General features: G+C 31.9%; 1 protein-coding gene across 3 annotated transcripts in view; it reads left to right on the top strand.

Annotated features, from left to right (window-relative positions):
• The first annotated feature begins 779 nt into the window (after positions 1-779).
• Positions 780-17,189, top strand: part of pico — a 34,209-nt gene continuing 17,799 nt past the window's right edge. The window contains exon 1 of one of the 3 annotated variants that reach the window (XM_070110661.1): positions 780-2,377. In XM_070110661.1, coding sequence (XP_069966762.1) covers positions 2,327-2,377 — 51 coding nt within the window. In that variant the 5' untranslated portion in view covers positions 780-2,326. Of the gene's footprint in view, positions 2,378-8,926; positions 9,049-9,513; positions 9,788-17,189 lie in introns of those variants that run through there. The other 2 variants (XM_036359597.2, XM_070110662.1) reach the window with 2 other exon arrangements.

Here is a 17,189-nt window from a genome sequence, read left to right as displayed (position 1 = left end):
AGTTGGTAATATTATTTTATATAATATAGTTGGTAAAATTATTATAAATCTAATTATGACAGCATTTGTAGTCAAATGAGTGTAATTACCTATAGAAATACCAGAGAATGTAAAATATATATAATCTACATTCTCTGGAAATACCTTAGTGGATTTTGACTACTGAGAATTTTGTCATAGCGTATATCAGCTTTTTTTGTTGCATTGCCTTGCATGCTCACAGAAATATATAGAACCAGAGAACTTAAAAGTTTTAAGTTCTCTGATAGAACTATATGACTCGAAAATGTTGTCCAATTAAAAATATTTCTTACATTTTGGGATTTCCTGCCTTATATTACAAATATAGTAAAATATATATCCATATAATTTGGTGATTTGCAATATATACTCAGAACAACCAATAGCTATTCAGTTCAATGACTTTGTACTTCCAAAAGTAGAAATGACAGCGAACTTGAGGCGCTAAAGTCAGCAATCACAATTAAAACATACGAAACAACAACAACAGAACATGGATACGCGTAAATAAGCTGAAAAGGAAAGCAAGCAGGGGCAAGTTGCCGTAAATGGAAGTTTCCGGCATAGACTGGTGTCATCAGCAGTAGCAGTGGACGTAAATAAATTGCGTTTATGAAACACAGTTGCTTTGTAATTCTTAAGCATCTAAACACAGCTAAGCAGTCAAGCTTGTTTGGCCACTGTTGCTGTCAACGGATATTACTCCACTTCCATCTACCATTTTACCATTTTCTGGTTATTCAGTACTTGTTTGGCGCTTGTGGGGGCGGCGGTTTTGCTCGGACAGCTCGTTTAACTCCAAACTACGGTTCGTTCTTACACAGACATCAACGCGTTCGGCTGAATCATAAATTTTTCAGTGAAAATTTTCATTTACAAATTATATGACAAAATTAACAAATTCCAATTGGATTTTTTTAGCCAAAATTCTTGTGTCTGCCACACGGTGCGCAATAGAAAGTGAACGAAATTTAGAAAAGTTTCAACGAAAAGGTGTGAAAAATATTTCAGAGTTTTACCGTAGTCTGTGGCACGGCTGTAAAAAAAGTAGGAAAAGGAAGAAAATAAAGTGTGAAGTGTAAAGAGCAGATAGTAGTAGTGGGTGGTAAAAGTGCAGTGTGGCATGCGGGACGCAAATGCTACACAGTGAAGTGGAAGTGCGTAAAAGATAAAGGCTACGACCGCGAAGACAACGGCGAATGAATTGAATTGGAGCTGAGTGGGTGTACGAAAACGAGGAAGCAGTGCAATACATAGTAAGCAGACGAAGTTGAACGGGGGCAAGTTGGAGTCGACAGGAGTACATTGTGGACGATTGGAGCAGATATTGCTGAGAGTGTGAGTGTGTGGGAGGGCGAATTACGAGTAAATCGACGAAGAACGACAATTTAATAAAGCGGAAGAAGGAGAAGAAGAATGCATTTATGAATATACGGCGAATACGTGTGTTAAAAGGCAAAAGGAAAAGTATATTGAGAACTGGAGTAGAAGATATAAAAAAAGCACAAGCGGACACATACAAATAGACGATGAACTACACCCAAAAAAGTGCTGCCAACGGCAACAGCGACGCATAAATGTGAAAAAATAACATTAAAGTGCAGAGGAAAAACAGGAAAATTACAAAATTTAATACGCTATTGCACTTTTAAGTACTAAAGTGTATGCGAGAGTGTTTGTGCTGCTACAGCTTAAAGCATATTTATATGCATGTATATGTATGCCCTTGTGTGGGCATAGGCGTAGGAAATTAGTAATTGCACAAACGAAACGGAACCGAAACGCACATATGCTTAAGCGCACATATACATATATACAAGTGTATAGGTGTCTAACACATATAGCGGCCAAGCGTTAAGTGGCAGTGCAAGTTATACCTGTGCCACCCACACAAATGCGGCGCTTTGCACCAATCTTCTGCCGGATACGGGAAAGCCAGCTTCCAACTGCAAGCGATTGATGTGTTGTAATTGTGTGTAATGCGTGTAAAATAATTCGATTAACAAACATACAAACATATGTACATACATATTTAAATATGAATATATAATATGTTTGAGGTGTATTAATTTGTGTACGTTGCTATATTTGAAAGTTCGAAACTCAAAATAACTAACTGTATTGTGGAATTTTTTGCATTACTGCGGCGTTATTTTGTTTAGGAAAAATATAACAAATTCGTGTATTGTACGTGCCATAATTTTGTACAAATCCCACCAGCGACCCACTCGACAGTTTTACTGCCGCAACAACAACACTCGCACACTACTTATCGGTGGTTTTTGGTATTTTGTTTTGTTGGAATATGGATTGCAGTCTTGCAGAACAAAATTCCGTGAATTCTTTGGACGAAACTGTAAGTACAATATATACAAATATGCATAAGAATGTGTATTATTAAAAGATACTCGTATATGCAGATAAGTGCATTTATATTATGTTTTTATATAGAGACCCAGTAAGAAAAATAATGAAATTTAATAAATTCACTCTTGAAAGCACAAAATATAATTTATTTGAAAGATTTTGTATGTACAAATTTTATAATTTTTTTATTAAATTAACAGTTTTGTAAATTAATTTTTGCAAGTATAGGGTATAGTAGTATATTATTTATATATTAATATACAAATGCGGATGCTTTTGAGACTGTGATTCATAATAAAGACGCATACTTTTAATAAAATTCGTAGAGTTTCATTTTAAGTACATTTAATATGTATGTACACACATATGTAAGTATATTTTTTAAGTATGCATGTATTTGTAAGTATGTACGTATGTAAGTTTTAGTATATTTTGAAATTTTTTATGCCAACTTGTAAAAGTCTTTTTAATTTAAGTTACATATGCTAAAATGTATAGGTCCTTTAAAAACGCAAGAATCAAGCTGTGATTGTAAATGGAAATTTTTTACTTTTATTAAAAAATCGTAAAAAAAAAATATATATATATATGCAGTCATGTGATAAAATATATATAAAATAAAAAAATATTTTGATAATAATAGTATTGTTTGACCATGTTATGTTGCAATGTGAAAGCATGCTACGCAATTTTCAAAAAAATGAAAATAAAAATATAAAAAATTGGATCACCCTAATGTATGCCTAATTCAATGTTTTATATGAACAATTGTACGTGACTCCTTCATCTTACATATCCAGCAGCATTTACTCGCAGGCATTCTGCAAATAAGTCTTTTGTTTGGATTATTCTTGTACTTTAAAAAGCGATATAAAAACAAATAAATTTAAATTGACTTAACAATTTTTTTCAAGAATCATAATAAGTGCATGACTCAAAATGTATGCAAACATTAACAGAAAAGTGGTGGCGTATGCTTAAAAATATATGCGGAGTTAATGGACTTTGCACAATTCTGTAAATATTTGCAAAAATTCGTAAGAATTTATATATATTTGTATTTCTGCACACACCGAAATATTATTTATGGTTTTGCCAGAAGAGGTACATAAATGAGCTAAAATAAGAAATGCTTACATATCTTTAAAAAAAAACTCATATAAAATTTCTTGAAAAAGATTTGTATTTTTAATAAAATATCTCGACAAAAAAAATTATTTTTAATAAAATAAATTTTTAATAAAATAAAATTAGTTTTTAATCAAATTTTTGATAATTTAATAAAATTAATTTTAGCTTAAAAAAAAATTTGTATTTTCAATAAAATTTCTCAAAAAAAAATTTATTATTAATAATTTTTTAATAAAATTTATTTTTAATAATTTCTTATTGTCGAAAAAAAATTTATGTTTAATAATTTTTTAATAAAATTCATTTTAGCTTGAAAAAAATTTGTATTTTCAATAAAATTTCTCAAAATAAAAAAAAATTTATAATTAATAATTTTTTAATAAAATTTATTTTTAGTAAAATTCATTTTAGCTTGAAAAAAATTTGTATTTTCACTAATATATCTCGAAAAAAAATTTATTATTAATAATTTTTTAATAAAATTTGTTATTAATAATATTTAAATAAAACTCCTTTTAGCTTGAAAAAAATTTGAATTTTCAATAAAATTTCTCAAAATAAAAAAAAATCTATAATTTATAGTTTTTTAATAAAATTTATTTTAAATAATAATAAAATTTATTTTTAATATTTTTAAATAAAATTTTAAATAATTTTTAAATAAAATTTATTTTTAATAAAACTCATTTAAGCTTGAAAAAATATTTGTATTTTCAATATAATTTCTCGAAAAAAATATAATTTTTGTTAATTCATTTCAGCTTGAAAAAAAATTTGTATTTTCAATAAAATTTCTCGAAAAAAAAATTATTTTAATATTTTGTCGGTTTTAGTTAAATATTGAACAGATTCGTATATAATATATATTCTGAAGAGCTTCGCAATAAATTTGAGACACATTTTGGCTTCTAAAGACAGTTTTCTTATCTATAGCTCTGTTGATGTTGAGATTTATTATGATGGAGAGAAATCAATTTTGATCTAATGTTCAGCTGATAATCAGATTTATGTTGAGTATTGGCGGTTTTCTCACATTTTTTCTATGAAGAAACTAGCTTTTCTGATGAATATTCAATTGCTTCGGCTAAATCGCGCATTCTGGTGGTGCTATGTGGAAAAATTACTCATTTATTAATTTTATTTAAAAAAAAAAAAAAATTCATGCTGGCAAATTTCTTCTGCGCTCGTTAAGTGTTTTATTGTCTGACTCAACTACTTTTACAGCACGCTCACGCATATGTCTGTATGTCTATATGTGAGCATGCATTTTCCGCCAACATTTTTCTTGCTTATATTTTACTGTTAATAAATCTGCTGATCTGACAATTGCATTACCTTTTGGTAAACGTGTTTTCACCTTCACACACTTCATTTATCGACAGTGAGAACGAAAAAAACAAATCGTGTTGCACACAAAGTATTGTACGTTGCCAATTGTACACTAAGGCAACAACAATTGTTGGCATTATTGCTTTTGGAACTCATTTACCTATATGCCTATTATTCGGCCAACATATGGTTGACACCGCAATGAGTTGGCGTCCTATTGTGCATTTCAAGGATACGCTTGCATGTGTGCGTGCACCTACGACAATAACGTAATACCTGAGGCAGACTGCACACAAAAAATAAGTGTCTACATATGTTCCAAAAAAAATATATACAAGTATATAAATGTCTATAAATTTGTTACACTATTAGGGGGTTGAAAATTCTGACTTGCGTCGGCATACGCGCGTCACTCACGTGTGACTTTCTCTTCAAAAAACTCCTTTTTGCTACGAAAATGTGTTGAAAACTTCTTAGAATTTAAGGTCTAATATTTAAGGTAAACATGCATTTAGTTGGCAGGGTCAACCCGTTGGAACATTTGTATGCGCTGTGTTGCGGTATAAGTAAACAATGAGTCAGTTGTTGTAAAATGTTAACAGAAAGTCATGATTAAACAGTTCTAATGCACAAAGCTTTAACAAAGCGAGTTAAATTATTTTTTTTTTGTTTTTTTCTGTGCTTTTGAGATAAAATATTTTTCTTATTACTATATGATTGCTTTACGCTGTATGCATATTACTATATAACGGCAATTTTTTGTAGTAGCGTAATTGTAAACAAAGAAAATATATTATATTACAAACAAATTTTTCACACACCAAATCAATATTGTATAACTCATTTAAATTTTAGTTCTTTTATTTAAATTATTAATCATCTGTCAAACGCGCACATCAAATTCTATTTTACAATTCATTCAAACACACACGGCTGCAATCCTTTGTTTGCATTTCACATATTTGTAGTATATGTATATATGCATATGTACAACTACATAAGTATATTTACATATGGTATGTATATATATATTTATATGTACGTATGTGTGTACGTGCCTGCACTCTTATTTCACTTATTTTCACCTAAATGTTGCTACCTTTTGTTTTCATATGCTTGCAGTGGATTTTTCTCTATTTCTTGTTGGATTCCCTATTTCAAGTTGCACACACACACATTTGTACATACTACATAATCGCACATTCATTTCCTTCCTTTTCTAATTCTGCTGACATTATTTCAACGGGCACACACAGCGCGCTTATGTTGTTGCTATTATTTTATGTTGCTTGAATACGTCATATAATATTTACTGTCATCGCTGTTGTTGTTTTTGTTGCTGTTGCTGTTGACGTTTTTGCTGCATTATTGAAAAGCTTCGGCCCGACCCGTTGCGGCGCGGCTTAGATGGCTAGATAAATAAATAGTAGTGTGTTCATTGAATATGCAGCATTGGTCGCTGCCGTGACATCAAAGTTAAGTAAATATATATGTGTGTGTGTTGAAATGCATGCAGTAAAAAGAAAAACTTATTGGTTTTGAGCAATGAGGTATATGGGACGTGCGCACCTATCCATCCAACTAGCTATCCATCTGCTATAAGGTATCCATATATACATATATGTGTGTATGTATATGTACATTTATATGTGTGCTTGTAGAAAAGCGCACTTTGGATTTGCCTGTTGGCTAGTCGATTGGTTTTCGCTGCGACGTCAGCAGTGTAGGCAGCGCCATGTGGTGTATGGCATTGTGTTTGTTATAGGAAACGTGAGCGCTGCCATATGTTTTGAGGCCACACGGGTGATTTGCTGGATTTTGTGTCGTTTATTTGCACATACAAATAAATTTGAATGAGTGTGAGATGGCGCAGCGAGAGACTTTTCTACCGTTACATATCAAGATAGAAATAGAGATTACAACAATTTCGTCCCGTTACTTTTTTTGGACAGCATTTGACCGAAAATTTCAAAGGTTTGTGACGTCATACTATATTGAGAAAAAGAAACAGTATAGTTTTTCAATTTATGCTAATTGCTTGTTCGAATTGTCACTCGCTTAGTTTTGGTAGATCTACATAGTAGTATTAATATGTAGCGAGTAGTAGATCTTTTTATATGCTGTCACTGGTTATACTTTTTTATTTGTCTAGATATCTTCGCGAAATTTGGCATGAATAATTGCCCAAGGCAATGTTTTATTAAAAATTCATCACAATCTTGAAGTTTGGTCTTTGTAAGAACTCTGATTTTTTATCGGTAATACCAATGCATTTACTTTAAACCATTTCTCACGCGTCTTTAAATATTCTGGACAACAGCACTGTATATCAAGTTTGCGGTTGTATCTCGAAATAAGTCTGAGATTAATCCCGATTTTTAAAGAATCGACGTTAACTCATCTTATGTAACGAAAGCTTAAACATGTTCACCAAAATTGAAACATTTTACAGATCTCGGTAAACTAAACATATTACAAGTTTAACAAAATTACAAAGAACCACAAAACGCTTGTGAGCGACTTGTTGCAAGTGAGAATGCTGAAAAGCTTGTAAAGTCAGGCGTTTATTGACGTAGCTGGTTTTGTGTGGATATTGTAAAGTCATAAATTATTTCCCCGACTAATTTTCGAGAAATCTACGATCATGATAGTTCTTGGAATCATTTAGAACATTTTATACCCTATTGAAACCGGTTAGTTATATGTAAATCTCGTAGGATCAGCAGTTGACGTAATATTAGCGGGCGCGAATCAATTACCATTTATTTCTAAAGAAGAAAATATAAGATGGAAAACCTTGTGACAGGTATGCTTTATAACCAGAGAACGTAAAATACAAAATATGATATACGTTCTCTGTTATAACTTTGTGAAAAGGATAGAAACAATTAAAAAAGAACGAATAATACTTAGTAAAAGAAGTGGCATCTATGCTTATCTGAATATTCTAAAACAATTTTATCATAACAATAGTTCGTTGGGACTAGTTATCTCCAATTACGAAATAAACGCAGCCTAAACTTTTCAAAAAAATATTTTTATTTGGAGATTTTTATAAAAAAAAAAAATTTTTTTTTAATTAACTGAAAAATCCAATTAATTGAATGAAAATAGTATAAGGGAAAGAGATTTTCATTAATTTTGGTAAAAAAATTTTGAAACATTTTTCGAAAATTAGTTGAAAAATATTTAATAAAATTTCACTTAATTTTTGGTAAATATAAGATAATTTGATAAACAATTTTTAAAACATTTTTAATAATTTAATTGTAAAAGAAAAAAAATTAGAGAAATAAAGGAACTTATATGATTTTATATTACAATATATTGATATTTGTATTTACAAGTATTGTATTCAATTGTATGGGTATAATACCATTACTTTAAACGAAATATTAGTAAGTATTAAGGTAAACGAAAGGTTTCCCCACACTCACTTACGTTATCGTGTACAAATCTACGCACGTTACAATAAAAGTGCTGCCAAGTAACAGCAATTGCGTTAACACACCTCAAATTCTGCACAGCCAGCGATTTAGGCTGTAAACACACGATGTTTCAAAAAATGACAAGGTAAGAGTGGTGACTACAATTGACTTATGAGCACAGCAGCTGTGATATTTTATTGTTGCGAACGGCCCAATATATATATTTATATGTATTTATATATTACCTTGCCATTTTATGCTACTACATGAGCTGCCAGCTATTTTTATTTAATTTTTTGTTTTCTACCTCATTTCATCTTTGTTTTTGTGTTCTGGAACGTCGACGTAGGTAGCTACTGCGACTCACTAACTTCACTTTTTGTTTATTTCTACAAAATTTGTTGTTGTACGTGGACGTTTGCGACAGCCGCTACTTCGTGTGACTTGCTATGTCATACGGTTGCCACATATGTACAAATTACTTCGTTAGCGCTATTTAGTTTGCTATGTTATTATATTCGCTGTTGTTGTGCGCTGCTGACGTTCGCTGCATGCTGCGCTGCTCTGTCGCTAGCTTTGCGACTTGCTTTTGTTGCTGCTGTGGTGGAGCATTTTTGCTGGCTAGCGGAGCTCAAGTCGTTTAGTGCACGAACCAGCATAAATAAACGCAAAACAAACGAGCTAGTGAACGGACGTCGGCATAACGATTGCACGCGAGCGCAACAACGAACGATCAAGCAGTTAAGAAGCAAAAACGCATGCAAGCAACAAAGTAATATATAAACGAAACGACAGTGTGAGCGACGGCATTGCAGCGTTTTTTTATTGCATTAATATTATAATTTTTTTTACATTTTTGCTGCTTTTTTTTTAAAGAAATGTGGTGTTAAAGTATATAAACTTAAATGAAATTAAATGCAATAATTTATTTATGGGCTTCGCTTAGCGTAGGAACAAAGAAACGCTATAAATTGCTGTATAATAGTAAAGAGGAAAATTGAGTGGCAACGAAGTTTTATTACATGTGCATATATTGTATATTTACATACTTATATAAAAAATGTAAAAAACGAGTAACGATTTATAGCGAAAAAACCGAAAACAATAATAAAAAGCAAAAAAAAATACAAAAATAAAAACAAAAAGCATAAACTAAACCATTAAAGCAATAATAAAAGTGCCTTAATTTTTGTGCATGTGCATTTATGATGATTAATAATATTTTTTTTACAAAAAGTGTTTTTCAATTTAATTGATTTTTGCATACAATTATACATGGTTTTAAAACAATAGCAGCAAAGTTTAATTAAAAACAATAACTAAAGTGCAAAAAAAGGCAATAAAAAGCAGTTAACAACAACAGCTGTTGGCGAAAAATCAATGCAAATAGCAGGAGCAGCAGTTAACGGCGCAACAACAACAATAGCAAAAACACTGCATTAAAGTGACAGCAGTAGTGCAGCGACCGTGGTTGCGACGTCGTCAAGCGTTGCTTATTCGTTTTAATAGCTGTAAGTACGACGAATGCCGGTTGCAGAAAAGGCAGGCATACAGAATACAAGAATAAAAGCACCAGAAAAACATTACAAGTAAACATAGAAGAAAAAAACTACAAGAAAGAAAAAAATATAATTCAAAAAATTGTTACAGAAAAAGTATTTGCGTTATCGTTACACTCTAGCTGCATTTAATACAGATTCTGCAGCCATTTTACTTTATTTACACGCTTTTAACGCTTATTTTACCCGCTTGTTTGCATTTTGTGTAAGTGTGACATTCAGTCGGCGAGAATAATTAAAAAGTAAATTAAAAATGAAATAGGCACATAGCAATAAAATCAAATGGCACAGGCCGCTTGCCTGGTCGGCTCGTGGCCGGGGCTGTTTGGCTAAAACTAAGTTAAGCTGGCGGCAGCATGCAGCATAGTCGCCGCCGTTGTTGTCGTTGGCTGTTCGTTACCCCAAAAGCGGCGACATACATAAATTAAAAAAAAAAACGAAATAAACTGTAATGAAAATGGCAGAAGAACGCGCATTCACTTATGCTGACAAGCAGACTTACGTGTACGAAAAACACTGGCTTCTGGCGTTGTTGGTAGCCAGCCTTGTTTGTAAGTGCTTTTCGGACGTTGTCAGTAGTGTGGCAATGAAATGGCGCGTTGCCAGAGCTTTTGGTGGTGTTAAATGCCAGAGAAGATAACCTCTTTCAAAGGTTTTTCACGACACTTGTATGGCGGCGAAATAACGGTCAGTTTGTATGCTAGCTACATACATACATATATATATGCTATAGTGGTCTGATCTGAATAATATGTATATTCGAAGATTGTGGCGCCCCACTCGACAATAATCTATTCCATTCCCACGACAGTCGGGTCTACGTAACCGGAACGGACCCGGATTTATTCCGGCCAAGGACTGTCAACTCGGCAGAATTCTGTCGCTACAACAACAACAACAACAATAATCTATTAATTATTATAATCTATCATACGACAGTTGGGCCAAGGTAACCGGAACGGACCCGGATTTTTATACAACCAAGAACTGTCAACTCGGCACCATTCCTCGAAATTACTTCAGGAATGTTTTTTGACGCTACAACAACAACAATTATAATCTGCAAAATTTGTAGACTAATATTTAAAGATAGACTACTATAACCTGCTATTTTCTACACTTGCTAAATGGCTTTCTAAAAAATTCACTGAATACAGTGAAGATGTATTTTATCTAAAATCTATGATGATTGAAAATATAATATATCAAATGAAACTGTAACGCTTCATGTAATTGTAGCGATTATGGTAGTCTTCTTGATGTTCTTTTCAAGATACCCAAAGACATCGACGTCTTATATAATATTATGTTGAGGTATTTTGGCTTCGTGCTTTATAGAGCGAATTGTTTATAGGTATATACATATAAATATGTGGTTTACAATCAGCCAGACTGCTAATATAGGCATTCTACTAAAATTGATATTTGAGTTTCGTGCGTCTATTTTATTTTTTAGCAACAAATTTATACCAGTTGGCTGTTCTTTTCCTCTCATCACTGACTGACACTAGCTTAAGTTCTAGAAGACGTGCCTTACATTACTTATGTATTTACTACATATGTACATATGTAGCGTTTTTTTAATCAAACATACTTCATTTTTTCATTTTCTTCGCACGCACCAAAAAACATAAGCAAATAAATATCTTGCACAACTGTCGATTTTTAATAAATTTTTGCGTCCATTTTTTCTTAATTAAATTTTTTATTTCCTGCTGCCTTGCAAATTAAATGCCTGAAGTGCGCTTCATGGTCATTGCTTCGTATTTACTTTATTTTTTTTATTTTTTATGTTTTTTTATACCCAGAGTGGGTATATTAAGTTTACCACGAAATTTTTAACATGTCCGTCTGCCTGTCTCTCTCTTTTTGTATACATGCGTATTTTTTCCTTGTTTTCGGGTTATCGATTTGTAATTCTGCACACGTGCTTTTCTCTCCAAATAGCCGCTAATATGTCAAAACCGCCAATAACGGACCCTTATAGCATATAGTTGCCATACAAACTGAACGACCAACATCTACTTAAAGATCTTTTTATGTTTTTTTTGTTCAAAGAAATGCGCGGGAGAAGGGTGTTATAGCATTTATATATTTTTATTTTTCTGCTTTAAAATTTTTTTTTTGGTTTTATTTTGCTTCATTTGAATTTTTTTGTAATTTTTTGTAATTATCCACACAGTTTTTTAACGCTTACGCTGCTCTATTTTATTTGCATTATTTTTCGTTTACAACTTTTTTGCTGGTTTGCATTTTAGTTTTGCTGCCGCTTTATTTGTTGCCTTATGTTGTTTGTGTATTTTTGTTTTGGTTTAATTTAAAAATTCATGTGCTGCACTATTTCACCGATTGTTGTTTTCGGTTGAATTTGCTTTGTTTCCGTCGACAGTTTGTGTCCGTGTTCATTGCTAAGTAAACGGTGGTTTTATATTTATTTGTCTGTTGCGTTATTTTTGGGCCAAAAATGCGGGATAAATGTGTATATATTTTTAGTTGGCTTACAGTAAATGAGAAAATTCTCATTAATTTGCTTGCACAAGTTCGTCAAATATTTGCGCAGCAGCAGCGTCGGCGTCGGCGCCGGCGCGTACATCAGCCATTCACACCAGCCCATTAGCAGTGAAGTCAATAGGAGCGAAATAGTTCAGCCGAACTAAGTCAGCCAACCATCTCCAGACATTCAACCAGGCCGGGCAGTCAGTCATTCATACAAACAAACAAACCTACAAACATATGTACACGTGGGCAACCATTTTGGTGTCGGCAAGTCAGTCAATTTGTCAGTGCGTCAGCGAGTCGTCGTCGTTTTTTGGTGCTAAAAGTATTTATGCATGTTTAAAATGCTGACCGCCTTACAGCTGACGAACGCCTTCGCATAAAATCATCAGTAGCCCACTCTTTTAATACCCTGAATAGGGTATGTTATATTAGTTATTTTGAGATAACGGTCTGAAATTTTGCACCTATCTTTTTTTTCACAAAAAGCTGCTCATCTGTCGAAACCGCCGATATCGGACCACTATAGCATATAGCTGTCTTAAAAACTGAACCATCAAAATCAAGTTCTTCTATGGAAAACTTTTTTATCTGACAAAATATTTTCACGAAATTTAGCATAGATTTTTACGCAAGCCAACGCTACAAACTCGGTATATATTGTTCAGATCGGGTAGCATATGGCTACCATACAAACTGAACGATCAAAACTAAGTCGTTGTATGTAAAACTTTTTTATTTGACAAAATATCTTCACGAAATTTGGTGCGAATTTTTGTCGAAGGCAACGCTGCAATCTCCATACAAATTGTCCAGCTTGCAGCACTATAGCATATAGCTGCCATACAAGCTGTTCGATCAAAATCAAGTTCTTGCATGGAAACAATTTTATTTGTGAAGGGTATTATAGCTGCGGTGCAGCCGATGCTAATGTTTTTTTTCTAGTTTTAATTTCTTTTAATTACATTACATTAACTGCTACAACAACAACAGCAAGTGGCGTAAACAAGCAGTGGCAGCACATACCATTCACCCTTTATTCCATACAAACATACTTATATATGTACATATGTGCATACATACATATATACATACAGTTTCATTACTTTACTGCTCCACCAGCCGCTCCGCACCGCGCGCCTGCCGCCGGTAGCCGCGCGCTCTTCCGCATTGCTTGTCGCACATTTGCCGGTCGATCGCTTTACATATTTGGCTTTCCCAGCTGCCAGTTACATACATATGTACATATGTAGTATATGCTTTACAGCTTCTACATCGCCATTGTGATTTCTACACACAACACACACACACACACAATCATATTATGCTATCCGCTCCCTCGAGCGCCAAGCTTTTAGCAGTGAAATAGTTACTATGGCACTGTTACGCTATGTTTGTGCCATGCTTCTTGTTATTGTTGTTGTTTTCTATAGTTTTTGTTGTAGAGCAGTCGCCATGATCTGCTTTATATTCTGCGCCCCATATGCGTGCCTTACACACTCCTCTCCCGCCAGTTATCAGCAGTTCACGATCCATACCGCAGCAAGCAGCGCACATGCATACATACGTATGTATGTACAAGCATATATAAGTATATATGCATGTAAATGCCCTCATAAAAGATTTTCTGCTCCGCATTCGTACACTTTTTCAGCTTGCTCCATTTCTTCAAATTGCCTTTTATATTTCTTGCGGCTTTTCAGTTTCATTCGTCTGCTGGCTTTTTACATCTGTTGTTGTTGTTGTAATTCTAGGCTGCTGTAAATATTTTATTGTCGCTGTCAGCCGCGAGCGTCCATTTCCGTTTTGCATTTGGTTGGCAGCGCTGGCGCAAGCTCAAGAGCGTATGAGTTTTGTGTGTGTGCGTGTGAGCGAGCGAGACATGAGCGCGCGAGAAGTAAGCTGTAGTGTTTTATATTGAAATACTAGATAGTTGATCTTACAAAATACACAACAATAACAAATATGAAAATTTTGATGAATAACTAGTCGGCAATTATGCACTATGCAACCCCCGTCCCCCCGCCATAAACTCATATGTGGCGTTGCATTAGAAAAAACGAGCGTCGTCGCTATGCTCAGAGATTATTTTGTTACTTGTCAGTGCTCCCCGCGCGCCTGTTTGTTGTAACTTATAGCATTTCCCGTGGAATTTTTGCAGTTGTTGTAATACTTTGGCGTTCTATCGCGCTGCTGCCATTGCCGTTCGTCACGTTCAATTAGTCTATTTTGTAAATATGCATAAATGTTTGCATGTATATATTTCTGTGTATGTGTGTAGCATGTTTTCGTAATTCATTTCCCTTTAAATTGTTGCTAAATGAGATTTATTACTAAATTGCTTTTGTAGGGCTAAAACGCTTTCTGATTTCACAAACACACATACATCTATAAAGATATATACATGCATAAATATAGATGTGCATAGTTTTCAAGCTAATCGCAAACGCTTTCAAATGTACACTGTGCTCCAAACACGTACGTTCGCGGAAGTCAACATAATCGTTCTAGAATGTTTCGAGATATTTACGAGTATGCGTATAAAATTCCACCTTTCGCTTTTATTGTTATCCGAAAGTTGCAGTCGTTGCAGCAACACGAATACCTGTGCTGATATTAAAGCGTTCCCTGCTCTTGAAAAAAATTGTGTTATCTAATTTTGAAAATCAATACAAACATCAAACGGTTCGAAAATTTTAGTGAAAATATGATTTTTGAGAATTTCAAAAAACATATGTTTGAAAACTTCAAAACAATTTTTATTTTTTGAAAAATTCAAAACAATTTTTATTTTTGGAAACATTTAAAACAATTTTTGTTTATTTAATAATTCAAAACTATTTATTTTAATGCTAATTATTTTCAAAAATTCAAAACAATATTTTTTTGAAAAACTCAAAACTACATATTTAAATTGGTAATTTGAAAAAAAAATATTTTAGAAAGTGCAAAAACTTTTAAAAAAATTCAAATTATTTTTCGAAAAATGTATAACAATATATTTAAATTTCTAAATTGCAAGTTCTAAAAAAATATTTTTAAGCAATTCAATAATATTTTTTTTAATGCTATTTATTTTAAAAATTCCAAACAGTGAAAAATTCAAAACTTTTTATTTTATTGTTAATTATTTTCAAAAATTCAAAACAATTTTTTGAAAAATTTAAAACATTTTTTGCTTATTTAAAAGTTCAAAACTATTTTTTTAATGCTATTTATTTTTAAATATTTCAAAACAGTCTTTTTTGGAATACTCAAAACAACAAATTAAAAAATATGTTAAAAATTTCAAAACTATTCAAAAAATTCAAAATTATTTTTCGAAAATTTTTTTGCAATATATTGAAATTTCAAATTTGGAAGTTCTAAAAATATATTTTCAAGCAATTTAAAATTTTTTTTAATGCTATTTATTTTTAAAAATTCCAAACAGTTTTTTGGGAAACTCAAAACAACATTTTAAAATTTGTAATTAAAAAAATATGTTAAAAAGTTCAAAATTATTTTAAAAAATTCAAACTATTTTTCGAAAAATTTATAGCAATATATTTCAATTTCTAAATTCTTTCAGAAAAAATATTTTTAAGCAATTCAAAACTATTTTTGAAATAATGTTATATTATTTTTTTTTAAAACTGAAAACCACTTTTATTAATTTTAAAAATTTCGAAAACTTTTTTTTATAATATTTACCTGTTGTAGAGACAGAAAAGTAAAAATTAGGCTAGTTTTTAACTTTTTCATTACAAAATTACGGTTTTTCAAATATATACATATGTATGTTACTTGATTCTCTAATTTCTGCAGATAATACGTATATATTTATGTCAGCAAAAAATCTATTTAAAATTTGTATAAACATATAAGGAACACTAGAAGCTTCGAAGCCTGATTTTCGAAACTACAATTTCTGAACACCAAGAACTTAAAGCTTCAATTGAAATTAATGTTAATTTCTTCGTTCAAAATTAGTTATTAATAATTTTTAAAATGAGGTTAGGTTATGTCATAAGTAGGTACTTGTGATAACCTATTGACCAACCGACATCAATAGCATAACTTTAAAATATTGGAAAATGTTTCATGAGAGTAGTTAAAAGCTTATGAACGAAGTCTAATAAACAAATTTAAGTTATATGTATCTATGAAAAAAGAAAAACTCGAAAATAAAAGTTAAGAGAGTGGAGCAATGTAGAGTAAGTATTTAATTTTTAGAAATAAAATTTTAGAACGTTAATAAACCAACACGAACAGTATTGTCTTCAAGTTAGTGCTTCTATAAAAGCTAAGAAAATAACGGTTAGTCGCAATTAACTATTGCATTCTCAGAGCAAATTGTATATAAAGGCCTATGGTAGAGAAATAATGAGAATGAGAGAGAGAATGTAAAAGGGCATCTTAAGTGATCACTGAACATAAAAATTTCGTACAAAAATTTCGGTACCCTTTTAGAGACGCTTTCGTTTCTACGATAAAAAGTTTTACCTAACCGAAACGGACTACATTTCCTGTTCCAATGCCGCAGCAGTATTCCTTGAACCATGTTTTAATCCAGTACATTAATATCTTTGCTATATAAAATGTAATGTAAATAGCTTGCAACTATAGTAAGAGGTGCTGTTCTTAGTCAAAGCACGAAAAATGTATCAAAATCATTTTCTTCAAGAATTTAAACTAAATAGCTGCAATACCAAACGATTTGGATGGCAACAGTACTTCATTGGTTTACTTGGCTTTTATGAGAAACTTTCATTGCATACAAATATAACTATAGATATAAAAAGAAGATGAAGAAAAAGCATATACCAGAAAAAATGTTTATTTTTTATGTGTAAGCTCTTTACAATTTCAACAACAT

This window comes from Bactrocera oleae, chromosome 5, assembly GCF_042242935.1.
Source record: "Bactrocera oleae isolate idBacOlea1 chromosome 5, idBacOlea1, whole genome shotgun sequence".
Classification (NCBI taxonomy): domain Eukaryota; kingdom Metazoa; phylum Arthropoda; class Insecta; order Diptera; family Tephritidae; genus Bactrocera; species Bactrocera oleae.
The sequence above is the reverse complement of the archived record's forward strand: the minus strand, read 5'-3'. Positions and strand labels throughout refer to the sequence as shown.